Here is a 25,054-nt window from a genome sequence, read left to right as displayed (position 1 = left end):
GGATCATTGAAATGATGTTGATGATTCATGCTGGTAGCGTTTACAAAACCCAGGCACCTTTACTTATCAGTGGATTCTGAGATTGAATTTACAGTTCCAAAAAAAAAGGCTTTGTTCAAGCAAAAAGCAGGTTGTTTTTTTTCCACTCTTTCTCCTATTTTTTTTTTTTTTATCATTGCTATGACATCCAAAATACAGAATCTATATATCGCTCGACTCACCAAACAAGAAAGACCGTGTTTTGTATGCAACAAGTTTACTTTAGTAGTACTGACCTCTGCTGATAACAGCAACAGTGATTGGTTTTATACCTGCCGATCTCATCTAGGTGATTTCAACTTTTGTTCTAAAGTAGGAGGATCACCCAAACCAAAAGCAACATTACCACCACAGACAAGTAATTCATCATTGAAGGATCGACCAGTTGAAAGTGATAGCGTAGTAGATCTAGTATCTAGTATTGGATCAGCATTGACTTCTTGGCGAAAGAAACCCGACGATGAAAAGAATAAAGACAAGGACAAGAATAAGAAAGATGATAAAGACGACGACAATGGCAACGACAATTCTAATGACAATAAAGAAGATGTTTCTTCCTCGGCGTCTGCTACACCACCACCAGCAAGTACATCTCCACAACCACAAGCACCACCGAAATTCATTCTACAACGGGACTATTTCTACTTACGACAACGTGAACATACCAAGAAGCAACAAAAGAAGGAAGCCGAAGAAAGACTTAAAACATTACAATTCCCTTCAGTTCCCAAGACTATACCTTCCCCAAAACACTAGAATAGTCTTAGCTTATTTTTGTATATTTTTTATATCGATAATTTATAGCTTACAGATATATCATCTATCTTAATAAATAATCAAATATTATTATTATCTTTTGTTATGATGGTTGATTCGATGTATATACCTGCAATAGAAATGGTAGATATAACAATCAACAGCATACAGGTACAACTTACTATTATCACAGATGATGATGATGATGATTGATAATAAGAGAATATTTATTCTTAAAAATGATGGACGTAATATATGAAGAGAAATAGCAGATACTGATGTGTATATGGATTTTGTTTTTAGTTTTTTTTTATTTTTTATTTTTTTGCGAAAATAAAATGATAATCATACCATTCTTTCTTATTACTCATTTTGATAATGATGATGATCATAGAGGACAAATAGATAAATAATAGTGAAATGACAATATAATAGACAATAATAAAAATATGATTTTTATTTAAATGAGAATAAAAAAGAATAATATAGCATAAACCACTAAGAGACTAAACTATTAAATAAACTAATTTTCATGATAAAAAGTTGGATACTTTTTCCCTAACTTGCTATTCTTTTTGTCCAATAGAAAACTTGTTATATGTCCAGTTAATCCTATTGTATATTCTTTCATATATCTATCTACTGTATGTTCACAAAAAGAGTAAAAAAAAAAAAAAAAAAGAACCAACCATAAAGTAATGTATAATGGTAACTTACAATGTCCAAAGTGCCAGTGGTTAAAAAAAAAAAAAAAAAAAAGTAAAAAGAAAAGTTGGAATAAAAAGTGGAGAGCGCGCCAAAAAAATTTTGTCTTTTGTCAGAGCTTGGTCCAACTTTTTTTTTTTTTTTCAATCTCCCAGATTTTTTTTTGATCTCGACCAACTTTTTTTTTTTTTTTTTTTTTTTGATCTTTGACCAACTTTTTTTTTTTTTTGATCCAACACACCCCACATTGAGACCGGACTTTGAATGGATACCATTTATGGAAAACACTTATGATTTTAATAAAGTAGAATAAGATGAATAAATAATAATAATAATAATAAGATGATGATGATATAAAGATAAACTTTATTAAAGAAGAAGAAGAAGAATATAAAAATAATATAATAACTATCAATAAAAGAAACTATAGAAAAAATGTCATCTATTTGTACACAAATTGATTTTCCTTTCCAGTTGTTGTTAATAATATAGTTACATTAGTTATTCATCCTTTTTATGTATCCAATTTTCATTTGGTTCTGTGATCTGTATATAAAGGATGATGGTGCATCAAAACAATAAAAAAAGAAAAAAGGAAAAGAAAAAGAGAATGAGAATCATATTTTAAATATTCTTTTTCTTTTTTTTTTTATATCTTACTTTGAGTACGGTAATTGATCATACTTGAAAATGATCATAACACTTGAATGACAGTAACATAATAAGACTGATGGACGATGGATCATGACAACCTATCTATTTAATAAATAAACTTTAATGGTTGATATGTGTAATATATATTCCACTGTAGTTGAAAACTTATGCCAATAACAGTTGAAGGATGACAACGATAGTAATGATAACGATATCAATTTCCACAAGGGTAACTAACTGATGAGAATTCAAACCATCTTGATAAGAAGGATGCCTTTATAGAGAATAGAGTAATATATAAGCAGCTAAACTTGTATTTGTGACACTACCCATCAACAAAAGGAAAAGAAAAGATGATATTAATGATTGACAAATCCTTCATTATCGTGTTTTAGGCTTTACCTTCAAAGATAATACCCTTGATTTTGTTTTGTTTATGCCTGATAACCATAATTGATAGATATGTTCAATAGCCTTTCCATTGACACATTATACCGGAATACTACTGAGAAAAAAAAAAAGGAAAGTATGAGAATCGTAGCCATACCTAAATCACTTACTATTTTACTATTTCTTTTTTTTTTCTTTTGGAAATATAGTAGTACCTTTGATAGTTATAGTCCCATTGTTATAGTTTCATGATCTATTGAATATATATCGAGGATTCAGTTTGTAAAAAAGCGTCAAGAGATGGTATTTCTATAGAAAGATAAAAAGAGAGAGAGAGAGAGTTTAGTTAACAAATATATAAAGTTCCTTTTATTATATCTTTACTTACTTTTTATGCAAAATAAAAAAAAGAAGTTTATAAAAGTAGTGATAAAGAAGAAGAAGAAAGTGTGAGAAAATAAAAAAATGTGAGGTCTAGTTTATATAATCTCATGAATTGACCCTTTCCTTTTTTGGATGTTCAACTACCGCTTTTCATAATTTATATTCATTACTTTATTATTTTGTTATTATCAGATAATCAATTTATAATATAATGTGATTTATTATTCTATATGAATGTGATTGATGCTTCATCAGATTAATAAAAAGTTGCTCAAATTGATTATATAATCTATATGCTTGATATTCCTTTTTCTTTTGTAATCTTTCTTCACTATCATGATTATTCAAAGTTCAATAAATACAAGGAATAAGAAATAAGTGATAAAGACATTCACTTGAAAGTGTTTATTCTAATATATCATCATCATCATCATCATCATCATCATCATCATCATCATCATCATCATCATCATCATCATCATCATCATCATCATCACCACCATCATCATCATCACCATCATCATCATCATCATCATCATCATCATCATCACCACCATCATCATCATCACCATCATCATCATCATCATCATCATCATCATCATCACCACCATCATCATCATCACCATCATCATTATTATGTTACTATAATCAATAATAAAAAAAATCAATTCAAAAAAAAAGAAACTTAAACTTATGTAATTCCTTATGATTGGTAGATTTGATTTGCAGGATTTTTTAAACTGGCTCCGATCAGGTAGACATATAAAGTAATCTTTTCTTTTTTTTTTTCTTTCTTTCTTTTTTTCTTTCTTTCTTTCTTTCTTTCCTTTTTTTTTTTTTTTATACATTCCAACTTTGTTACTATATCCTACTCATTTTATCTATGTCGTATTTACAAATATTTACTCTTATTGAAGGTAAGTTTCAAAAACAAATGCTTTTCTTCTTTTTTTTTTTTCTTGTAACCTCCTTTCCTTTTTTTTTTTATATATACGTTCTTCTGACCTTGATATTTTTTACTACAACATCTATCCATCTAGAATTATTATTCTTTCCTCTTCTCATACTTCATACTTGTTATCATTGGCAATCACCATCACTGAATATATGTCTGAAGGAAATCTAGATACACGAAGGCTTAATCATTTAAATATAGTATCAATAGCATAATTACGCGAAGGGGCTATACATCATCATCAGCAGGATAGATAGAGATATATACAATAGGATCACAGAAATAAACAAAATGAATACGTACTATTGTCATAAGGCATGGACAACACGGATGAACAAGATATATTATAGGATTCAATTGGATTGGATTATACAATCGATTAGAAGTATCTTATTTATCTTTTTTTTTATTTATTCTGGTCTATGAATCGTTAGTAATTCTTTTTAATTGTAGTTTAGAATGGTACTTAGTATATCAATTATATATATTTACATTCTTTTTCTTTAATAAAATCATAATTATTATTTTTCTAGAACAGTCATCAATGCATTTCTGTACCTGGTTCCTTGAATAAATTAAATTACAGCTGAATCCAAGCAATTGATCAATAACATCGTTATTTTCGTGAGAGAGAAGACGAACGGTCAACAGTATACAGGTACAACTTGCTATTATCATAGATGATGATGATGGTTGATAATAAGAAAATATTTATTCCTAAAAATGATGGATGTAATGTATGAAGAGAAATAGCAGATACTGATGTGTATATGGATTTTGTTTTTAGTTTTTTTTATTTTTATTTTTATTTTTTAGTGAAAATACAATGATGATCATACTATTCTTTCTTATTACTCCTCTTGATAGTGATGATGATCGAGGACAAATAGATAAATAATAGTGAAATGACAATATAATAAACAAATAATAAAATATGATTTTTATTTAAATGAGAATATAATATCTATAACTAAAAGACTAAATTATTAAATAAAGTAATTTCCATGACAAAGAGTTGGATACTTTTTCCCTAACTTGTTATTCTTTTGTCCAATAGAAAACTTGCTATATGTCCAGTTAATCATATTATATATTTCTTCATATATCTATCTACTATATGTTCATAAAAAGAGTTAAAAAAAAAAAAAAAAACCAAAAATAGATTAGTTCATAATATGAAAGACTAAGGAAGAAGAAGAAAGAAAGAAAAAAAGAAAGAATAAGTATAGAGTAAGTATATAGTAAAGTATAGAGTGAGTATAACATGTAAAGAGTAACTTTTAAGTATATAATATAGATTAGTAAAGTAATGTATAATGGTAACTTACAATGTTCAAAGAGTCATTGGTTAAAAAAAAAAAAAAAAAAGTAAAAAGAGAAGTTGGAATAAAAAGTGGAGAGCGCGCCAAAAAAATTTTGTCTTTTGTCAGAGCTTGGTCCAACTTCTTTTTTTTTTTTCAATCTCCCAGATTTTTTTTTTGATCTCGACCAACTTTTTTTGAGATTGGAACCTCCAGACCTTTTTTTTTTTTTTTTTGATCCAACACACCCCACATTGAGACCGGACTTTGAATATATACTATTTATGGAAACACTTATGATTTGCATTAAAAGAAAATAGAATAGATGAATAAATAATAATAATAATAAGATGATGATATAAAGATAAACTTTATTAAAGAAGAAGAAGAAGAATATAAAAAGAATATAATAAGACTAAAACTATCAATAAAAGAAACTATAGAAAAAATGTTATTTATTGTACACAAATTGCTTTCCCTTTCCAGTTGTAGTTAATAATATAGTTACATTAGTTATTCATCCTTTTTATGTATCCAATTTTCATTTGGTTCTGTGATCGGTATATATAGGATAATGATGCATCAAAACAATAAAAAAAGAAAGAAGAAAAAGAAAAAGAGAATGAGAATCATATTTTAAATATTCTTTTTCATTTTTTTTTATATCTTACTTTGAATACAGTAATTGACCATACTTGAAACGGATCGTAACAATTGAATAATACAGTAGTAACATAATAAGACTGATGGACGATTTATCATGACAACCTATCTATTTAATAAATAAACTTTAATGGTTGATATGTGTAATATATATTCCACTGTAGTTGGAACTTATACTAGTAATATTTGATGGGTGACAGCGATAGTAATGATAACGATATCAATTTCCACAAGGGTAACTAACTGATGAGAATTCAAACCATCTTGATAAGATAGGATGCCTTTATAGAGAATAGAGTAACATATAAACAGATAAACTTGTATTTGTGACACTACCCATCAGCAAAAAAAAAAAAAAAAAAGAAAAGAAAAGAAAAGAAAAGAAAAGAAAAGAAAAGATGATATTAATGATTGACAAATCCTTCATTATCGTATTTTAGGCCTTACCTTCAAAGATAATACCCTTGATTTTGTTTTGTTTATGCCTGATAACCATAATTGATAGATATGCTCAATAGCCTTTCCATTGACACATTATACCGGAATACTACTGAGAAAAAAAAAAAAGGAAAGAATGAGAATCGTAGCCATACCTAAATCACTTACTATTTTACTATTTCTTTTTTTTTTCTTTTGGAAATATAGTAGTACCTTTGATAGTTATAGTCCCATTGTTATAGTTTCATGATCTGTTGAATATATATTGAGGATTCAGTTCGTAAGAAGAGTCAAGAGATGGTATTTCTATAACAAGATAAAAAAAAAAAAAAAAAAAGAGAGAGAGAGAGAGAGAGAGAGAGAGATTACTTAACAAGTATATAAAGTTCCTTTTATTATATCTTTACTTACTTTTTATACAAAATAAAAAAAAGAAGCTTATAACAGTAGTGATAAAGAAGAAAAAGAAGAAGAAGAAGAAAGTGTGAGAAAATAAAAAAAGTGAGGTCTATTTTAACATAACCTCATGAATTGAGGCTTTCCTTTTTTGGATGTTCAACTACCGCTTTTCATAATTTATATTCATTACTTTTATTATTTTATATTATCAGGATAATCAATTTATGATATTTAAACTGATTTATTATTCTAAATGAATGTAATTGATGTTCCATAATAAAAAGTTGTTCAAATTGATTTAGCCTATATGCTTGATATTCCTTTTTCTTTTGTAATCTTTCTTCACTATCATAATTATTCAAACAAAAAAAAAAAAAAAAGTGAAAAAGGATGTCATCACTAGAAAATATAAGGTGGTACAAGAAAAAGTTCAATGAATACAAGGAATAAGAAATAAGTGATAAAGACATTCACTTGAAAGTGTTTATTCTAATATATCATCATCATCATCATTATGATGTTACTATAATCAATAATAAAAAAAAATCAATTCAAAAAAAAGCAACTTCAACCTTTGTGATTCCCTATGATTGGTTGATTTGATTTGCAGGATTTTTTAAACTGGCTCCGATCAGGTAGACATATAAAGTAATCTTTTCTTTTTTTTTTCTTTTTTTCTTTCTTTTTTTTTTTATATACATTCCAACTTCGTTACTATATCCTACTCATGTTATCTATGTGATTTTTACAAATATTTACTCTTATTAAAGGTAAGTTTCAAAAACAAATGCTTTTCTTCTTTTTTTTTTTTCTAACCTCCTTCCCTTTTTTTTTTTTTTATTATATACGTTCTTCTGTGATCTTTTTACTACAACATCCATCCATCTAGAATTACCGTTCTTTCTTCTTCTCATACTTCATAATTGGTATCCTTGACAATCATCATCACTGAATATATGTCTGAAAGAAATAAAGAAATCTAGATACACGAAGACTTGATCATTTAAATATGGTATCAATAGGATATTAAGCGAAGTAGCTATATATCATCATCAGCGGAATGGATAGATATACAACAGGATCACAAAATGAAACGAAATGAATACATGCTATTGTCATAAGGTGTGGACAACATGGATGAACAGGATATATTATAGGATTCACCTGGATCGGCTTATACAATCAATTAGAAATATCTTTTTCCTTTATTCTGGCTTACGAATCGTTAGTGATTCTTTTTACTTGTAGTTTAGAATGGTACTTAGTATATCAATTATATATATTTCCATTCCCTTTTTTTTTTTTCATAAAATCATAATTATTATTTTTTTCTCTTATATTATTAAGTATTAGCTCTCGAACAGTTATCAATGCATTTCTGTACCTCGTTCCTTAAATAAATTAAATGACAGCTGAATCCAAGCAAAGAGAATCAGAGTTTAAAGACTTTCTAACAATAATATGAAAAACAAGAAACAACATGGAATCATATTAATTCTCTTTTTCACATATTTTGTCTTTTTTTTTTTCCCTTTTTTGCTGTATATTGTATTCGACTCGATCTAAATGTATTATCAACATTAAAGGAAAAGTAGATTAGTTTTTGACACTTTCCTTTCAATGTCAAAAAACTAATCTACTTTTTAATTGTACATTCATTATCACATTACAATATATTCTTTCTCTTTATTTTGCTACTTTTGGTACATCACTTTTATCTATTCGGACTTTTGCTTTCTTTTTTTTTTATTATTTATTTCGTTTCCCCACATTTTTCTTTTCTTTCTTTCTCTTTCCATTTCTCCACACTTTTTTTATTCACTCTCCGCACTCTGTTCGCGTCTCCATATTGGAATAATGACAGGTAACATATAAAATACAATGACAGTAATGGAGTCTTATTCTACAATTGTCAATTTAGAAAATAAATAAAATAAAATAAAATAATAAAAAGACAGTATAAAATATAATTACTTACTTGTTTTATAATTAATTCATGACTCTTCTGGTTTTTCCAATTGTCAAGATCTCTTTTCTTCTCGGTTTGGATCAAACAAAACGGTGATACAAAACAAGCCAATGGTGTAAAAAGATAAGTATAAAAAAAATAATAGATGTTAAATATTTTTTATTGAAATGAGTTTATGAGTTGGCTGAATTGAGGTATCTTTCAAAGCAATCACGTATCTTTTCTTTTCTTTTTCTTTTCTTGTTTTATTTTCGTCTTTCTTTCCTTCTTTTTTTTTTTTTCTCTAGCTTTACCTGGTTATGGCTCTTCTAATGGTTTGGAACTGGATGGAATGACAACTATGAAGGTAAGACATAGATTAAGCAACTAATCGTTTTACTTTTTTTTTTTTTTTTTTTGTCTTTTTTACCATTAGATTCTGGACGGAGCACCAAATTCAAGTCAACCTATGTGTACAGGTACTTCTGAAGATCTTTTTTCATTTCTTCCTGCTTGGTTGGTTATTCTCTCCTATGATGTTGGTTTCTTCAAGATCATTTCTCTAATGGTATGGTGTGTCTCTCACTCTCTTGTTGTTATCTCTCGAGTTTGTGTGGTCTCTTCTTCTCTTTTTTACTTGGTTGGTCTCTCTCTTTTTTTCCCTTTCCCTTATCTGTCTCTCATTGTCATGGTGTTTCCTTCGAAATCTCTTTCTTGCATGGTTGGTCCTTGTCTTTTTTTTTTTTGTCCCTCCCACTTGGTATGATGTCTTCCACTTATTGTCTTCTCCCATGACCTTGGACTATTATCCCTTCGTCTTACGGTACTCTCCATTCCTTTCAACGAAAATCAATAACTTCGGTTTTGGCTATACTATTTGTAAAATGTTCTTGGTTCTTCCTTTGGTATGACCTTTATGATTGATACATTGACACTGGTGAATCATGTAACTAAGGTAATCATACATTAAAAAAAAAAAGAGAATAACGGTGATGAACTGGTACTCGTTTTACTGATTCTATTTGTAGATACCACAATTGTCGTCTATACAATCAAGATGATGCAAAATATCCACTGGTTATTGATAAGGTAACATGTGTATAAAAAAAAAAAAAGAAAAAAAAGAGTACCAGATTGCTACTCATTTGGTTTTTTTTTTTAATTTGTAGGTACCATGATTGTCGTCTATACAATCAATTGTCGAATGGTCATCATCGTTTTATACTTAGCTTTTGGTGATATTCAAAGATCATGGCGGGATGACCTTTGTTTATCTAACAGGCATTGGACTTGGTCGAGGATGACTGGTGTCTAGGATCATTTATGAATCTAGAGGCTGGATCTAGTGCTCAAGCAGGTGGAGACTAGAAGGCAACATGCAGGGAATACAGTATATCGCCTGTAGGTCGTGTTGTTTCATGCTGGAGTCCTTGGAAGTCCTGCCAATTGCGGTATGGTTTGGAAAGAATTAGGGGATAATATCATAACTGGTCAGTGGAGCGTATCTATTAAAACCGGAACAAGCTACCTACTTTGATGGTCTTAAAATGTCAGATGTACTGCTAGTGGCAACCCTTCTTTCTCTCCGAACTCGTGATGATGATGACATTCAATTGCAATATGATATAAAACATCCACTGGTGTTGACAAGGTAACATGTATTAAAAAAAAAAGTAACGGATTGCTATTCATTTGGTTTATTTTTATTCGTAGATACTATGATTGTCGCCTATACAATCAAATTAGTAAGTTGTCAGGAAAGAAAAAGATGATCAATCAATATTACATACAATCACTTGCTTCTTTCTCTCTCTTTTTTTTTTTTAGATCCTTCCTTTTATTGTATGGGGATTGATACGGTATCGCTGTCAGATGATATACACAAGGTAACATTGATATATATAAGAATAACAGTGATGGAGTACTGTTTTTTGGTTGATTTTATCTGTAGATACAATGATTGTTGTTTATGCAATCAAATTTCGAATGATCATCATTACTTTATATTAACCTTTAGTCAAACAAAATGGTGATATAAAACGATCAATGGTGCAAAATGATAAGTCTAAAAAAAATAATAGATGAAAAAAGGAAATGATACTAATATATTTCTTCTTTTATTTTATTGATCTTTTAGATATTATTGTCTATATAGTCTAAATCTTCTTTATTGAAAAGAAAAGAAAAGAAAAGAAAAGATACGTGATTGCTTTGAGAGATACTTTAATTCAGCCAACGTATAAATTCATTTCTTATTTTTCCTATCTAACTGAGTTTTCATTTCTTTTCTTTTTCCTTTCTTATTTTATCTATCTCACTTCTCTCATCTTTCTTTCCTTTTTTTTTTTTTTATTTTCTCTAGCTTTAGCTGGTTATGGCTCTTCTAATGGTTTGGAACTGGATGGAATGACAATTATGATGGTAAGACATAGATTAAGGAACTAATCGTTTTACTTTTTTTTTTTTTATCTTTTTTACTGTTGGACTCTGGACTGAATAGCAAATGCAAGTCAACTTGTATGTACAGGTACTTTTGAAGGTCTTTTTTTTCTTTTTTTTCTACTTGGTTGGTTATTTTTTCTAATGGTATGGTGTCTCTCACTCTCTTGTTGTTCTCTCTCGTGTTTATGTGGTCTCTTCGTTTCTTTTCTACCTGGTTGGTCTCTCCCTCTTTCCCTTTCCTTCATCTGTCTCTCATTGTCATGGTGCTTTCTTCGAGATCTCTTTTCTGCGTGGTTGGTCCTTGTCCTTTTTTTTTTTTTTTTTTTTTTTGTTTCTTTCTATTTGGTTGGTCTCACCCATGGTTGATGGTCTCATTCTGTTTTCTACTTGATTGGCATCTCTGTCTCCATTAGTATTATTATTATTCTTATCATTGTCATTATTGTCACTGGTATTGTATATATTCTTTATATTGTTGGTATTTAGTTACTTTTTTTTTTTTGGTAAATTTACCCTTTTATTTAAATAAAATGTTTGATTATTTAAATTATCCTGCTATGATGTTTTGTGTATGTACCTATTGCTACTATCTATTGTTGTGATGATTTGATAAAAATTATCTTTCAGTGTATTATGTAATAAAGTACATGATCTATTCTAAAGTACCATCAACGATATCGTTATTTTCGTTAAGAGAGAAGACGAACAGTCAACAGTATACAGGTACAACTTGCTATTATCATGGGTGGTGATGATGATTGATAATAAGATAATATCTATTCTTAAAAATGATGGATGTAATGTATGAAGAGAAATAGCAGATACTGATGTGTATATGGATTTTATTTTTATTTTTTTTTTTTTATTTTTTTTTTTTTTTTTTTTTTAGTGAAGCTAAAATGATAATCATACCATTCTTTCTTATTACTCCTCTTGATAATGATCCAGGACAAATACATAAATAATAATGAAATGACAATAATAAAGATATGATTTTATTTAAATGAGAATATAAAACACTATAACTAAAAGACTAAACTATTCAATAAACTAATTTCTATGATAAAGAGTTGGATACTTTTACCTAACTTGATATTCTTTTATCCAATATCCATTTAATCCTATTGTATATTTCTTCATATATCTATTTACTATATGTTCACAGAAAGAGTAAAAAAAAAAAAAAAATGGATTAGTTCATAATATGATGGAGTAAGAGGAAGAAGAAGAAAAAAAAGGAAAGAATAAGTATAGAGTAAGTGAATAGTAAGTATAGTAAGTATAATATGTAATGAATGACTCTAAATATATAACATAGATTAATAAAGAAATGTATAATGGTAACTTACAATGTTCAACCTGCCAGTGGTTAAAAAAAAAAAAAGTAAAAGGAAAAGTAAAAAAAAAAAGTGAGAGCGCGCCGAAGTTTTCTTTTGTCAGAGCTTGGTCCAACTTTTTATTATATATTTTTATTAGTTCAGTCAACATATTTTTTATCCCTACTTGATTGTATTGTGGATTATCACTTTTGATTGGCTCACTTTGTTCTATATTTAAAGTCAGAACAATTTTACTCTACTTCTACTTTCCAAATTTGGAACAAGACTTTATTTTTCTTTACTTTACTTTTCTTTTTTATTTTATTGCTTTTCCTATACGTGTGCTTGCGTAATCAAGTGCTGGTGCTTACTAAACAACTTATTCTCTTTCAATCATCCGAATTACTTTTTCAATTCTGAACCTATAAACCAAAAAATCACTTAACAAAACCAAAAAAATCACCTAACAAAACTGTAACAGATCATCTAGTAAAAATCCTACATCCCAAACGACAAATGTACAAGCCACCCAATTAAAAAAAATAAAAAAAGTATACATATGATGAGAGCGAGATTCGAACTCGCGCTTCCGGAGAAAACAGGGCCTAAACCTGCCGCCTTAGACCACTCGGCCATCTCACCTTTATTTCCAAAAATAGCCAAAAGTATATATGAATCTAATCGCATACGCGCGCCGACTATTTATCCGTGGAATGTCCTGGACAATGATTGGTGGAGATTGATCATTTTATTTGATGTGCCATGCTATATTCTACAGTATATCATTCTACACTATTACACACTATACTACTATTTCATTACGCTATACTATCATTCTATAATATCCAATCCCATCACAACGATTGCTATGACAAAAGAAGGATTCATCACACAAAATACATCTATAATTAATTTAGTAAAAAAAAAAAAAAAAAAAAAGATGGTCAATGAAGAAGATTATAATAAATGTGGTTTGATAGGTATAGCTTACTTTAATGTACGTGTTAAAAATATAGACGATTCACTATAATTCATACATACAGTATATAAAGGGAATGATACTCCATGTAAAAAAAAAAAAAAAGAAAAAAAAGAAAAAAAGAAAAAAAAAAAAAGAAAAAAAAAAAGAAAAAAAAAAAAAGAAAAAAAAAAAAGAATAGAGAAAAGAGTTAAAATAGGGCTTCGACGGAGTTTTTTTTTTCAAGACAAATTCCTTGCTCACGCTTTCTATTATTTCTTTTCTTTTTATAAAATTAACCATGGAAACAGGAAAAGAGGATTTACAGCAAATAACGAAAGAATCTGAAATACAGGAAAGTAATAGCAACAAGCGTAGCAATGAATCTATACATACTGTTGATTCGACAACAAAAAAACAACGATCTTCACCTTTAAATACTACTAGCTATCAACCTGAACTGGATTCTATTGACAATCAGCCGTCTACTATCACAAATACCCAACTATCTGAAACTACAACCTCTACATACACTGATACCTCTATTGAATGCAACTCTATAAGGTCTGGACAAGATGCAAGTATATTAAATACAACTCCAGGTAATGAATTCATTGATCTAGGTTAATCTTTATAGGATTCAGTTTTTATATATAATATATTCAATTGCTCTTTTTCTTTGATCCATTTTTTTTTTTATTTTTAGGAAATAATAATGCAAGTATCAACGGTACGACATCGACAAAAGAACCAAACATTAATGAATCGACAGAAATAATAGAAGCAAAGGAACAAGTATCATCAGTTGTTGCCGATTCGGTTGAGCAAGAAGAAGTAACAAAGCAAATGGAGACAACAGGGACGATTCAGACGACACATTCACAGATAACAACATTAGCAACGGATGGAGTTGAGTTGGGTGCAGCAGTTTCACTAACCAAACCGATACAAAATATGGCGTCAATAACTTCAACAGGACAATCATCAGAATCCGCAACAACTACGCTAAAATTGCCACCACTGAAACCACAAAACGACACCGAAAGTTTACGTGATCCACGTTTTGTAATCATCGATCGATCATCAGTAGTACGATCACCTTTTTCCGACAAATTCTTTATCACCCGTGATGCGTTTGAAACCTACTCAAGTGATCGTTTCACTGCCATTGTTGATTCAATTTTGAAAAAGAATGCTCATACGATAGGATCTTCTGGACTTTCAAAGATCGACACAGCCTCACATCCTCAGCAAAAGGTACAACATGCATCATCGCCAACCTTAATATCATCATCATCGTCAGTTAAATCTATTCCAGATAATGGATCAACAGCTTCGAATGGGAATATTCTAGATTCATTACTTGCTTCCATTTCAAAAGGAGATCGTGGAACGAAAAAAATCATCCCTCCAGTAGCGATGCCTGATCTTCAAACTGCAATGCTGGCTGCCGAACATGGACGGAAACCTTAGTTGGATGATCTTTTTATATATAGTACTGTATAGTTAATAGTTTTTTTTTTTTTTTTTTTTTGATTTTTGTCTTTTTGTTGTTGTTTTTTTAGTAATAAAAATATGAACTTTTTTTTTGTAGTATGATGAATAGCCTGTATATATATATATATATATATATTTGATCATCATCACCTTACAAATAGATTGAAATATATCCCGTTTTTCTTTAATACAGACTGAAAGATAATTCTAAACAAAGAGATAATGATATATATATATATATATATATATATATATATATATATGCATATTTCTTTTTTATTACTATTTGGTTAAATGTAAAAATTGATCTAATCAAAATAATCATCTAATAATAATAATAATAATAATACAAGGAGGGAAGAGGGATATCACATCTTGCTTTCCTTTTTTTCAAAGAGTTCCACTACGAGATCACCATTTTCTACTAGTTCGCCAGCCTTGGCAAATATAGCTTGAACACGACCATGAATAGGAGATTTGATGACGGTTTCCATCTTCATTGCACTCATGACGAATAACTCTTGACCAATGGAGACAACATCTCCTTCTTGTACATTGATTTCCACCATCATCCCAGTGATTGGAGTGCCCACCTCGCCTGGTACTTGAGTACTTGTCTTGCGCCGTAAACCTGATCCAAGTGCTGTCTTTCTTTTCAATGTCATTGCAAAAGGATTAGGTAATGTTGGTAAGGTCGATTGAACATGTGCTACCATTTCATCGGGAAAGTTGTTGACCTGAATTGTATCCAATTTGAATGTATGTGTTACCGAAGATGATGATGATGAATGATCATTGATTTCAACATTAAAAGAGTCACCAGGTTTGAATTGTAATGATCCGCTATTTGATGATGCCAATGTTGCAGAAGTCAGATTGTCACTTCCCATCACTGATGAAGGTCTTAACGTTGCTGACTGTCGATGCTCCATCCAAGTAAGGGTTGATTGTAATAAAACCGGTGATCTCTCTTCTAAAGACTTGATATGAGTGTTTCGTAAATCTTGTCCAAGATATTCACGATCATTGACAAGAGCAGTAAGGAAATCCAGATTGGTATCTATACCTGTGATAATTGTACGTTGAAGAGCAAGTGACATCTTTGACAGAGCATCGTCTAAAGAAGAGCCAGTAACAATGATTTTCGCCAGCAAGGAATCAAAGGTCTATATAAAATAAATAAATAAATAAAAAGATCAACACGTTGAAGAAAAAAGTAAAAAAAAAAAAAAAAAAAAAAAAAGGCTTACAGGCAAAACAACACAACCAGGACGAATCCAAGTATCAACACGAACACCATAACTTCCATTAGGGAACGAAACATTTGTTATTTTGCCAACAGAAAGCATATTATTCTTCATGGGATTTTCAGCCACGATACGTGCTTGAATAGAAACCAGATTTCGTAAAGGTTGAAGAGAAGCTTGAGTCAGTCGTAGATCTGTGACCAGATTCTTCCCAATGGCGACTAATATTTGAGTTTGTACAATATCGACATTGGTGATTTGTTCACTAATGGTGTGTTCCACTTGGATACGAGGATTTACTTCCAAAAAATAAAATTGTTTTTTGTTGTCATCATCATGATTGGAGACCAGAAACTCAATTGTACCAGCAGAATCATATTGGATGTATCGTGCAATTTGAATAGCAGCGTTATGGATAGATGTTCGTAGAGAAGGAGATAAACAAGGACAAGGAGCAACCTAATAATATATATATATATATATATAGAAAAAAAATTCAGATGATTGGTAATTTTTTTTTTCTTCAATATTACCTCTAACACTTTTTGATATCGTCGCTGGATGGAGCAATCCCGATCAAATAAATGTAACACATTTCCATAACCATCACCAATAATTTGTACTTCGATATGTTTGGCACCAACAATTGCTTTTTCGATATAGACTTGTTTTGATGGAGATTCATTGATACAGCGTTTCAAAGCTTCTTCTATTTGATCTGGATGATCTACCATCCGTATACCACGACCACCACCACCATCACGAGCCTTCAACATAAGAGGATAACCATATTGTTCACCAAATGAAAGAACTTGTGATACTTGAGAGATAGGTTGTTCAGTTCCAGGTACCACAGGAACTCTAGCAGCATGAGCCACTTGACGTGCTGATATCTTGTCACCTACAGATTCAATACAGACTGGAGAAGGACCGATAAACCGTATATTTTCTTGTAAACATGCTTTAGCAAAGGAAACAGATTCAGATAAAAATCCATAACCAGGATGTATCATTGTTGCTTGTACACTATTTGCATAAATAAATAATAATATAAGAATAAAAAGGAGATGAATTACTTTTTGAATAGAATTATGATGTACCTCTTTGCAGCTTGTATAATATGTTGTTCATTTAAAAAAGAATTCAAAGAAGGAAGTTTGACTGAATGATTGGCAAAGGTACAATGAGTAGTATCTTGTTGGTCTGCATAAAGGGCTACAGTTTGTAATCCCAGTTCAGTAGCAGCTGTTAGGATACGAATGGCTATTTCACCACGATTAGCGACGAGAAGTATATGATGAGAAAGACTTGTATTAGAAGACATAAAATAATAAAGAGTCAGTGTAAAAAGAAGAAAGAAAAAAAAAGAAAAGAAAAAGAAAAAAGAAAAAAGAAGAGAAAAGTCGCGACAAAATTAAAAAAAAAAATGGTAGTTTTCCCATGCCATTTTTTTATTCAGTCAGCAAAATTTTGGAAACAGAACCTTTTTTTTTTTCTTTTTTCTCTTTTCAGTTTATTTTTTTCAACAAGGTTATGCTATTTCGTATTATATCATTCAGTCCAAACACAAGAAGCTCTATGATACCAATGACTCTACCAAGTTGATAAAATACATATACTATGGTAAATAATAAACAAAGAAATACTACTAACAATAGATTGATTTGATATGGAAGTAATAGAGATTGTTGTCTTTTTTGACTATTTGAAGAAGAGGATATCCGAGATTTGATCTTGAATATAGTATTATGTGTTATCTTGTTTCTCCAAATGGTTTTTGAAAAAAGAATGATATTTTGGATCCATTTGCGGAAAGGACCTTGCCACTTCTTATTACTTATGTACATATATATATGTGTAGTAAGTCAAAAAAGAAAGTTAAAAAAAAAAAAAAGAAAGGAAACAAGGGAGTTGTGTTTTTTGTTACTGATATCCCTTTTTGGCAATGTTTATTGTTTTCGAACTTTGCCAACTTTAAAATACATTATTTTTAGTTACAACGGATTCTTATATTTACCTAGAATTGATTTGAATAGTATATAATAATAAAATATTGTTTTAAATCATAAATTCATTCTACGTTATGTATGCTGAAACGATCCACTTCATTTGGTTAACTCATCGGAATAACGGCTTGAAGCGGGACTACAATAAATTGTCATTTCCTTGAAATCAAAAGAAAAGTCTTTCTTTTTTTTTTCTTTCTCTTTTCTTTACTCTTTTCTTTTTTTTTCCATCATGCCCAAATCACCTTTGATGAAACGCCTATTGGCGTTGTTCAAGAAAACTCATGAAAAAGACGATGAAGCTGATGTTTATCCCTCTCAGTTGACTGCTGATTATGAAGTCACCAAGAAGACTCTTGGTGTTGGTAGTTTCGCTGTGGTCAAGGAATGTATACACAAGGATACAAGAAAGCCTTATGCTTTGAAAATCATTTTGAAAAAAGTCATTGCAGGTAAAATAAAAATAGATTATACTTATGACCAAGTAGGATTGACTTCTTTTTTTTTTTTACTTTTTCATTACGATAGGCAAGGAACATATGTTGGATAGTGAACTAGGTATAAATTATAAATATAGAAAAGAGAGAAAACAGTAAAAAAAAAAAAAAAAAAATCTAATCTTTTTATATTTTTAAGATATTTTAACAAAGGTGCATCATTCTCATATTGTATCTATGCATGGATTATATGAAAGTGTGGATGCTGTTTATATTGTGACGGATCTTGCTAGTGGTGGTGAACTTTTTCAACAACTTTTGGATAAGGGTAGTTATACAGAACGTGATGCAGCTAATCTTTTACGGCAACTACTTGAAGGACTTGCATATCTACATGATCTCGATGTAAGTAACACACAATACTCTAGTGATTAGGATATATGAAACTTATAAAATGATTATCATATTCTTCTAGATTGTTCATAGGTAAAAAAAAAAAAAAATAGATAGCTTATATTATTTGGTGGATCATTATTCTCATCTACTATTCTTTTTTATTTTTATCTTTACTGTTAAAAAGAGATATCAAACCAGAAAATGTAAGTCATCATCATTATGTTTCAAAAGGGGGATGATACCATTCAATTGCTAAACTTTTTTTTTTTTTAGCTTTTGTTTGCAACAAAAGATGTGGATGCCAAGTTGATGATTACAGGTAAATCAATATTTAATTATACTGGAACGCGTATCAAATAAAAGATTCTGCACTAACAGTTAAATATGTGTTACAGATTTTGGATTATCAAAGATCCTCAAAAACCATGATGATATTTTGATGACAGCCTGTGGAACTCCTGGATATGTTGCGCCCGAAGTGTTACTTCAAAAAGGACATGGAAAACCAGTAGATCTTTGGAGTGTTGGTGTGATTGCTGTAATTATTCAGTCCATTCAACATGGAAAGGAAAAAAAGAGTGACTAATTGATGTTATGTTATTATAGTTTGTACTTTTATCTGGTTATACTCCTTTTTATGGTGAAGGTAAAACGGAAAAAAAAAAACTGATATCATATCATGATGAATGGTTTGACCAACGTGATTTCTGATTCTCTTTTATTGTTGTTCATTATTATTATTCTTATTGTTGTTGTTAGACCAGGCTGCATTATTCGAAAACATCATGTCTGGAAAATATGAATTTGATGAAGAATATTGGAGCGATATCTCTGATTCTGGTAATAATAATAAAAAAAATAGAAACCATAGTTACACGATGATTAAATAACTTCTATTCTCCACTCATTTAGCAAAGAACATGATTGATCGGCTACTTACTTTTGACCCGGAAAAACGGATTACAGCTAAAGAAGCACTCAAACATCCATGGATTACTAATGAAGAAGAACAAACAACTACTGATACCAACTTGGCACCTGCTGTTCGTAAAGGTTTACACTCTCATACCAAATTCAAATCAGTTGTTACCGCCATGACCTTACTCAATCAATGGAAGCACCTGGATGATGAACTTTCAGATATTTCCTCTGATACCGATTCGGAAGTGGAAAAAGCAACAAGTCAAGTCAACGACCTAGATATTCATGATGCCACAGCTTAGCACCACTTTAGGAATAATAATTAGTAGAATTGATTTGATACACATTCCCTTTTATGCCCTTGTCTATATTGATATTTCTTTTTTTCTTTTTTTCTTTTTTGTCTCCATTCCCCCTTTTTTTTTTCTTTTTACCTAATAAAAGATCAAACTTTTATATAATTTTTTTGTTAAAAAAGAATTATAGTTGTCAAGCTACATATATAAGAACATCATTATCCTTACATTCATACACAGAATTTTTATTTGTTTAAAAAAGAAAAAATCAATCAATCAATAAGTCTCTTTCTACGGAAGAATGAGCGAAGGTATAAAATTTGCCAAATGCCTAAACTAATCAATGTAAATAAAGATAATAAACTAAACCATTTAACACGATCATTGGTCGATTCTAATTAAATCAAATCCAAAAAGAAAGGATGTTAGTTCATCAAATCATTACTATAAATTGTCCATTTTTTTTTTAATTCTTACCGTTGGTATTTCGCAACTTTGCTTCACGTCCTTTCAAATAGTTCATTTCCTTCAAGATATCATCGACCATGGCTTCCAACACTTGAGTCTGTTCTTCCAGGTTTGGCAAATGTTTGTTCTTGGTGATTTCTTCAATGGTTTTTGCTTCCGTACCAACATTAACTTCAAGATCTATTTCACGAGAATAATCAGGAGAAGGAAGGAAACCTAATTGAAAAATAAAAAAAAAAAATGTTAATAAGAAAAGGTTATTTTTCAAAATCATACGTCGCGTCATCTGTTCCTTATTGTATTTTTCCTTTTTCTTTTTCATCTACAAGATGTCTCATATTTTTGTTTCCCTTACTTACCATCATCGAGAATATTTGAAAAACAAATATTAATTTCACCATCCTGTAAGGTATCAAATGCATTCGTATAGTCATTCTTGATATCTTGTTTCTTTGCAAATATATTGGGTTGTTCTCCATCTTCAAAAATCTAATGACAAAAAAAAAAGTGAATATCAAAATGAGAGAAAGAGAAACAAATATTAGTAGTACATTATTATTTGAAATTGACTTACATTACAATCCACACGTTGGTTGTAACCTGGACCTACAGAGACAGTAACCAAGACCTTGGTGTCCTTGGGTACATATTGAGAAAAGCATCGTTCAGCAGTGGCACGGTCCGCAAGAAGAGCAGCATGAAGATCGAATTTCACGGCGGAGGAAAGAGCTACCAAAGTAACTCCAATCAAGAAAGAAATGGAAAATGTTCGCATTTCTCAAAAGAAATAGTTGTAATAAAGTAGTAACGTTGAAAAAGAAGGAAGAGAACAATATGGAAGACAAAAAAAAAAAAAAAAAACATTATATACACTAAGGCAACTCTGATTGGATGTCTTCATCTCATTTCAAGTACCGCAGTTGGTCATTTTTTTTTTGACAGATCAGAAATGTAATACTAGAGATTCAAAGGAAGAAAGTCATTTTATTTACATATATGAACACTAACTACTTCAATAACTATATGGTTAAGCAAATAAATAAATAAAAACTATATTATTGGATCATTTGGTTTCGCATCTAGAAGAGATTGGTCATTTGGCTTATCATTATCGTCTTGATCACTATCTTCTTCAGTATCGTTGATACTTCCACGCTCATCACATCTAAACCCATCAAACAAAGAACAACAATAGTTAACAAAGAAGAAAATGTTAATCATATTTTATACATTTCTTTCCTTCTTTCTTTCTTTTACTTTACCTTTGTGCATTGAAATAACGTTCATCTAATACTGCCCCAGGGAAAGTATATAATCCATCCGCTAATTGCTTCCAAATGTGTCGTTCAGAAGTTCTAGAATCTGTTTGATCCATGTCGTTTGTTGTAGAATCTATCAAGTCACCATCACCTTGTCTAGAGAGTTGCATACTTTCTTCAGAAAGAGCACTTCCACCAGGAAGCTTGTCATGTCGCAGATCCCAATGAAGTCGTCGGCAAAGTTCAGGTACAATATCATCCGAGTTCCCTAGCAGTTGAACATCAAAAGTCATATGTGTGATTGGCGTACGGTTGATCAAGATTTGAGGTACTCGATGAGGAATTTGAGTCATGATTTCAGATACTGGTGAGACTTTGAGAGATGATCCCATAACAATCAATAAATCCACCTTATCTGTATCTACTGCAAGTAAGTTGTCGAATTCATCGGGTAGTTTTTCTCCAAAAAATGTAATATCCTAATACATATATATATTAGAAATGATTAATAATTGTATCATCATGATGAATCCTCCCCAACCCAATTCTTTTTTTTTTTTTTTTTAGCTTACCGGTTTCATAATGGAAGTTCCTTTAGCATTTCCGTCACCATCATCATCATCATCACTATCATCAGAGTTTCTGTTATGTTGTTTCAAAGGCTTGGGTGTTGGGCATTTTGGACACGGTGGTACAGTCTATCAAAATAAAATAATAATAATAATAATAATAATAATAATAACAAAAAAAAAATATTAGTATATCAAATAGGAATTTTTCTTTTTCGAATACTTTACCTGAGCAAAGATATGTTCTTCAATGTCTTTCCCGTCACATTTATATCCACAAGTAACACAACTAGCTGTTGCAAAGCTTCCATGACAATTGACCACGTTTTTAATGTTAGCCTTGTGCTCTAGAGTATCAATATTTTGCGTATAATTCCGTAACAATTTTCCTTGCTCTTCTACCAATTTTACAAATTCATGACTTGGACTTGGTTCATATTTACTTGGATACAATTCTTTGGCAAACGAATAAAAGATTTCAGGACTTTCGCGAAAGTATTCAATGTCAAACATTTGTTGAGGATCATCCAATTGATATTCCTGTAGTCTTGAGTAGATACCAGTTTCAGATCGAAAATCCGGAATGCCACACGATACCGATACACCCGCCCCAGTGACAATCATGATATTTTGTGCCTTGGACATCAATTCCACTACATCGTCTAACGTATTCACATGTTCCAATCGACGTCGTTTTCGTAAAAAGCGATTCACTACTGTTCGTAACACTGGAGCAAGTTCAAGATCAGAAGCTATCATGATAGCTTTTGGATGCTAAAATATAAATAAATGGTAAGAAAAAAAAGTTGGATCAAAAACAAACAAACAAAAAAAAACATCCTTACCATGATGAATCCAAATACTTCCAAAAGTTTGGCTACGGGTACCTTTAACTGAAGGACGTATTTTTCTATAAACTTCATAAGACCTATCAAACATTTACATAAGAAAAAAAAAACTATCAGGTAATGACAAAATCAAAGGTATTTTAGTCTTCTTACATACCAATTTCCCTGGCATCTTCTTGAATTGATTCCATTTCTTCTTCAGTAAAGCTAGTCCATGCTAAGCATAAAAAAAAAAAAGATAGAATGCATGAATTATCTATAATTTTTTTTTTTTTTGATATCAACTTACGTAAAATATATTGAGACTCTTCATCCGATTCTTCCACATCTATATCTTCATCCAGTCGTAATGCAGAATGTAGTAACTCTGGTGATGAACCGCCTTCACTTGCAGAATCCCCATCAAACCCTGAAGCCCAATCTGCATCAGATTCCTCATTGTAATTCTCGTCAAATAAAGCATCGCCCAGGTTAGTCGAGTTGTTGCTGTTGTTTTTGAATGGTGTTGTTGCTGGTGGTGACGGTGAACGACTTTCTGTCGTGTTTCGTTGATCATTTTCCTTGTAATCGACTATCAATAATAATAATAATAATATTAAAAAAGTTTTCCATAAATATCTATGTGACATAGCATAAATATATATATAATTTTCCAGTTTCCTTTTTTTTCCAAACAACGATATATACACATACAAATAAGATTCTTTTTTTTATACATGTTTTCGTTCTTTCATTTTCCCAATGTATTTGAATCTAATTACCTAATGTATCTTGGTCATATTTAGTTCTTTTCAAAGAGCGATCGTTTCTGACATCATTGTTGAGATCAGTGGATTCCTTTAGGGTATCTTCTTGATCAACTTCAGAGCATCTTTTCATTGTAGTAGTAGTAGAGTCATTGCTACTCGTTCCGTTAAGTAAGTCATCAGATGGATTCATAATTTGTTTACAAGAGAATCAATATAACAAAAAAAAAAAAAAAAAAAAAAAAAAAAAAAGGTAAAAGCAAAAGAAGAGGGAGAGAATTGTATTTGACATCCCGATTTAGTATATAAAGAAAGCCTCATGACTGTGAGATAGTGCTTCCAAGCCGCTCTCCCCAGTTAGCTTGATTGTTGACATTAAATCTCCCCCTTAATAATTTAACCGTGATCAATGATTATGCTCTTAATAAAAACCATACTCTTACAAGTAGCCTTTTATTTTATGAGATATGAATTCTAAATACTATTTTATGACATATAATGATTGGATAATTGATTTGATTTAATAGAATAATCATCATTATTTGATAGCTTCAATGTGATTGGAGGAAAAAAACAATATAAAAGACACTTATTTTTTATTTTCTCCTTTCTTTTATTTTTCTTTCTATCTATATTCACAAAATAAGATATCGCAAAAATAGGAAATAAAATATTGTAAGGATAGAGAATAGATGACAGAAGAAAAAAAGAACAAAGAGTTGAACGCATAATCCAAATTGAATATAAGAAGAAAAGAAATGGTAGTTATATATATATATTTAGTCAACATATCCATTTTTTTTATATTTATTTTAACTAATACTGTATTATCATCATCAATCATCAATTAATGTGTTTTGACATACTCTGGAGCCATATCTGAAAAAGTGGTAATGCAACATCCATTTTTGGAAACCTGATATTTTTATTTTATAACATCACGAAACTATTTTCTTGTGACCTAACAAAAAAAAAAAAAACTTTTTGAAAACTGTGTAAAAAACTGTGGATGC

The 25,054-nt window shown here is 30.2% G+C and overlaps 8 protein-coding genes and 1 non-coding gene across 9 annotated transcripts; 5 read left to right on the top strand and 4 right to left on the bottom strand.

Moving 5' to 3' along the window:
* Nucleotides 1-157: 157 nt before the first annotated feature.
* Nucleotides 158-895, top strand: BX664DRAFT_339078 (VPS4-associated protein 1). The gene has a single exon (XM_051546561.1). The coding sequence runs from the start codon at nucleotides 181-183 to the stop codon at nucleotides 793-795; it is 615 nt and encodes a 204-aa protein (XP_051397445.1). The 5' UTR covers nucleotides 158-180; the 3' UTR covers nucleotides 796-895.
* Nucleotides 896-8,541: 7,646 nt separating this feature from the next.
* Nucleotides 8,542-10,789, top strand: BX664DRAFT_361085 (uncharacterized protein; the record flags this gene model as incomplete). The annotated part of the gene is made up of 8 exons (XM_051548219.1): nucleotides 8,542-8,548; nucleotides 8,941-8,999; nucleotides 9,069-9,200; nucleotides 9,914-9,989; nucleotides 10,060-10,083; nucleotides 10,157-10,283; nucleotides 10,346-10,579; nucleotides 10,650-10,789. 7 exons carry the CDS (start codon nucleotides 8,542-8,544, stop codon nucleotides 10,485-10,487), a joined length of 567 nt encoding a protein of 188 aa, XP_051397444.1. The 3' UTR covers nucleotides 10,488-10,579; nucleotides 10,650-10,789.
* A 328-nt stretch (nucleotides 10,790-11,117) lies between these two features.
* On the top strand, nucleotides 11,118-11,498 carry BX664DRAFT_339069 (uncharacterized protein; the record flags this gene model as incomplete). The annotated part of the gene is given in 2 exon segments (XM_051546560.1): nucleotides 11,118-11,374; nucleotides 11,392-11,498. Coding segments are annotated over 2 exon segments (170 nt in total), but the record flags the coding sequence as incomplete, so codon positions are not given.
* A 1,455-nt stretch (nucleotides 11,499-12,953) lies between these two features.
* Nucleotides 12,954-13,035, bottom strand: BX664DRAFT_t101. Its single transcript has one exon. It is a non-coding gene; the product is annotated as a tRNA-Leu (tRNA).
* A 580-nt stretch (nucleotides 13,036-13,615) lies between these two features.
* Nucleotides 13,616-14,913, top strand: BX664DRAFT_361084 (uncharacterized protein). Its single transcript, XM_051548218.1, has 2 exons — nucleotides 13,616-13,953; nucleotides 14,058-14,913. The coding sequence occupies exons 1-2, from the start codon at nucleotides 13,653-13,655 to the stop codon at nucleotides 14,822-14,824; spliced, it is 1,068 nt and encodes a 355-aa protein (XP_051397442.1). The 5' UTR covers nucleotides 13,616-13,652; the 3' UTR covers nucleotides 14,825-14,913.
* A 197-nt stretch (nucleotides 14,914-15,110) lies between these two features.
* BX664DRAFT_361083 (carbamoyl-phosphate synthase L chain, ATP binding domain-containing protein) lies at nucleotides 15,111-17,440 on the bottom strand. Its single transcript, XM_051548217.1, has 4 exons — nucleotides 17,196-17,440; nucleotides 16,629-17,121; nucleotides 16,099-16,554; nucleotides 15,111-16,014 (listed from the first exon to the last, which is right to left on the bottom strand). The coding sequence occupies exons 1-4, from the start codon at nucleotides 17,417-17,419 to the stop codon at nucleotides 15,217-15,219; spliced, it is 1,971 nt and encodes a 656-aa protein (XP_051397441.1). The 5' UTR covers nucleotides 17,420-17,440; the 3' UTR covers nucleotides 15,111-15,216.
* Nucleotides 17,441-18,140: 700 nt separating this feature from the next.
* On the top strand, nucleotides 18,141-20,309 carry BX664DRAFT_339060 (kinase-like domain-containing protein). The gene is made up of 10 exons (XM_051546559.1): nucleotides 18,141-18,553; nucleotides 18,630-18,659; nucleotides 18,738-18,943; nucleotides 19,014-19,024; nucleotides 19,119-19,137; nucleotides 19,208-19,253; nucleotides 19,330-19,472; nucleotides 19,541-19,580; nucleotides 19,694-19,774; nucleotides 19,847-20,309. Exons 1-10 carry the CDS (start codon nucleotides 18,334-18,336, stop codon nucleotides 20,155-20,157), a joined length of 1,107 nt encoding a protein of 368 aa, XP_051397440.1. The 5' UTR covers nucleotides 18,141-18,333; the 3' UTR covers nucleotides 20,158-20,309.
* A 26-nt stretch (nucleotides 20,310-20,335) lies between these two features.
* On the bottom strand, nucleotides 20,336-21,454 carry BX664DRAFT_284509 (emp24/gp25L/p24 family/GOLD-domain-containing protein). The gene is made up of 4 exons (XM_051541638.1): nucleotides 21,194-21,454; nucleotides 20,979-21,108; nucleotides 20,629-20,835; nucleotides 20,336-20,545 (listed from the first exon to the last, which is right to left on the bottom strand). The coding sequence occupies exons 1-4, from the start codon at nucleotides 21,392-21,394 to the stop codon at nucleotides 20,424-20,426; spliced, it is 660 nt and encodes a 219-aa protein (XP_051397439.1). The 5' UTR covers nucleotides 21,395-21,454; the 3' UTR covers nucleotides 20,336-20,423.
* A 123-nt stretch (nucleotides 21,455-21,577) lies between these two features.
* BX664DRAFT_361080 (DHS-like NAD/FAD-binding domain-containing protein) lies at nucleotides 21,578-24,262 on the bottom strand. Its single transcript, XM_051548216.1, has 8 exons — nucleotides 24,057-24,262; nucleotides 23,585-23,866; nucleotides 23,453-23,512; nucleotides 23,293-23,375; nucleotides 22,676-23,221; nucleotides 22,451-22,576; nucleotides 21,882-22,357; nucleotides 21,578-21,784 (listed from the first exon to the last, which is right to left on the bottom strand). Exons 1-8 carry the CDS (start codon nucleotides 24,232-24,234, stop codon nucleotides 21,670-21,672), a joined length of 1,866 nt encoding a protein of 621 aa, XP_051397438.1. The 5' UTR covers nucleotides 24,235-24,262; the 3' UTR covers nucleotides 21,578-21,669.
* Nucleotides 24,263-25,054: the final 792 nt, after the last annotated feature.

Source organism: Halteromyces radiatus (genome assembly GCF_025201355.1).
Source record: "Halteromyces radiatus strain CBS 162.75 chromosome Unknown BX664scaffold_7, whole genome shotgun sequence".
In the NCBI taxonomy this organism is placed as follows: Eukaryota; Fungi; Mucoromycota; class Mucoromycetes; order Mucorales; family Cunninghamellaceae; genus Halteromyces; species Halteromyces radiatus.
The sequence above is the reverse complement of the archived record's forward strand: the minus strand, read 5'-3'. Positions and strand labels throughout refer to the sequence as shown.

Coding starts and splice junctions, on each gene's coding strand:
- BX664DRAFT_339078 (XM_051546561.1), top strand. CDS start 181: ATGACATCCAAAATACAGAATCTATATATCGCTCGACTCACCAAACAA.
- BX664DRAFT_361084 (XM_051548218.1), top strand. CDS start 13,653: ATGGAAACAGGAAAAGAGGATTTACAGCAAATAACGAAAGAATCTGAA. Junction 13,954..14,057: donor TATATTAAATACAACTCCAG/GTAATGAATTCA, acceptor TTTTATTTTTAG/GAAATAATAATGCAAGTATC.
- BX664DRAFT_361083 (XM_051548217.1), bottom strand. CDS start 17,419: ATGTCTTCTAATACAAGTCTTTCTCATCATATACTTCTCGTCGCTAAT. Junction 17,122..17,195: donor ATTATACAAGCTGCAAAGAG/GTACATCATAAT, acceptor TTATGCAAATAG/TGTACAAGCAACAATGATAC. Junction 16,555..16,628: donor GATATCAAAAAGTGTTAGAG/GTAATATTGAAG, acceptor ATATATTATTAG/GTTGCTCCTTGTCCTTGTTT.
- BX664DRAFT_339060 (XM_051546559.1), top strand. CDS start 18,334: ATGCCCAAATCACCTTTGATGAAACGCCTATTGGCGTTGTTCAAGAAA. Junction 18,554..18,629: donor TTTGAAAAAAGTCATTGCAG/GTAAAATAAAAA, acceptor TCATTACGATAG/GCAAGGAACATATGTTGGAT. Junction 19,254..19,329: donor TGCCAAGTTGATGATTACAG/GTAAATCAATAT, acceptor TATGTGTTACAG/ATTTTGGATTATCAAAGATC.
- BX664DRAFT_284509 (XM_051541638.1), bottom strand. CDS start 21,394: ATGCGAACATTTTCCATTTCTTTCTTGATTGGAGTTACTTTGGTAGCT. Junction 21,109..21,193: donor ACCAACGTGTGGATTGTAAT/GTAAGTCAATTT, acceptor TTTTGTCATTAG/ATTTTTGAAGATGGAGAACA. Junction 20,836..20,978: donor TTCAAATATTCTCGATGATG/GTAAGTAAGGGA, acceptor TTTTTCAATTAG/GTTTCCTTCCTTCTCCTGAT.
- BX664DRAFT_361080 (XM_051548216.1), bottom strand. CDS start 24,234: ATGAATCCATCTGATGACTTACTTAACGGAACGAGTAGCAATGACTCT. Junction 23,867..24,056: donor ATATGACCAAGATACATTAG/GTAATTAGATTC, acceptor TATTATTGATAG/TCGATTACAAGGAAAATGAT. Junction 23,376..23,452: donor AGAAGATGCCAGGGAAATTG/GTATGTAAGAAG, acceptor AATGTTTGATAG/GTCTTATGAAGTTTATAGAA.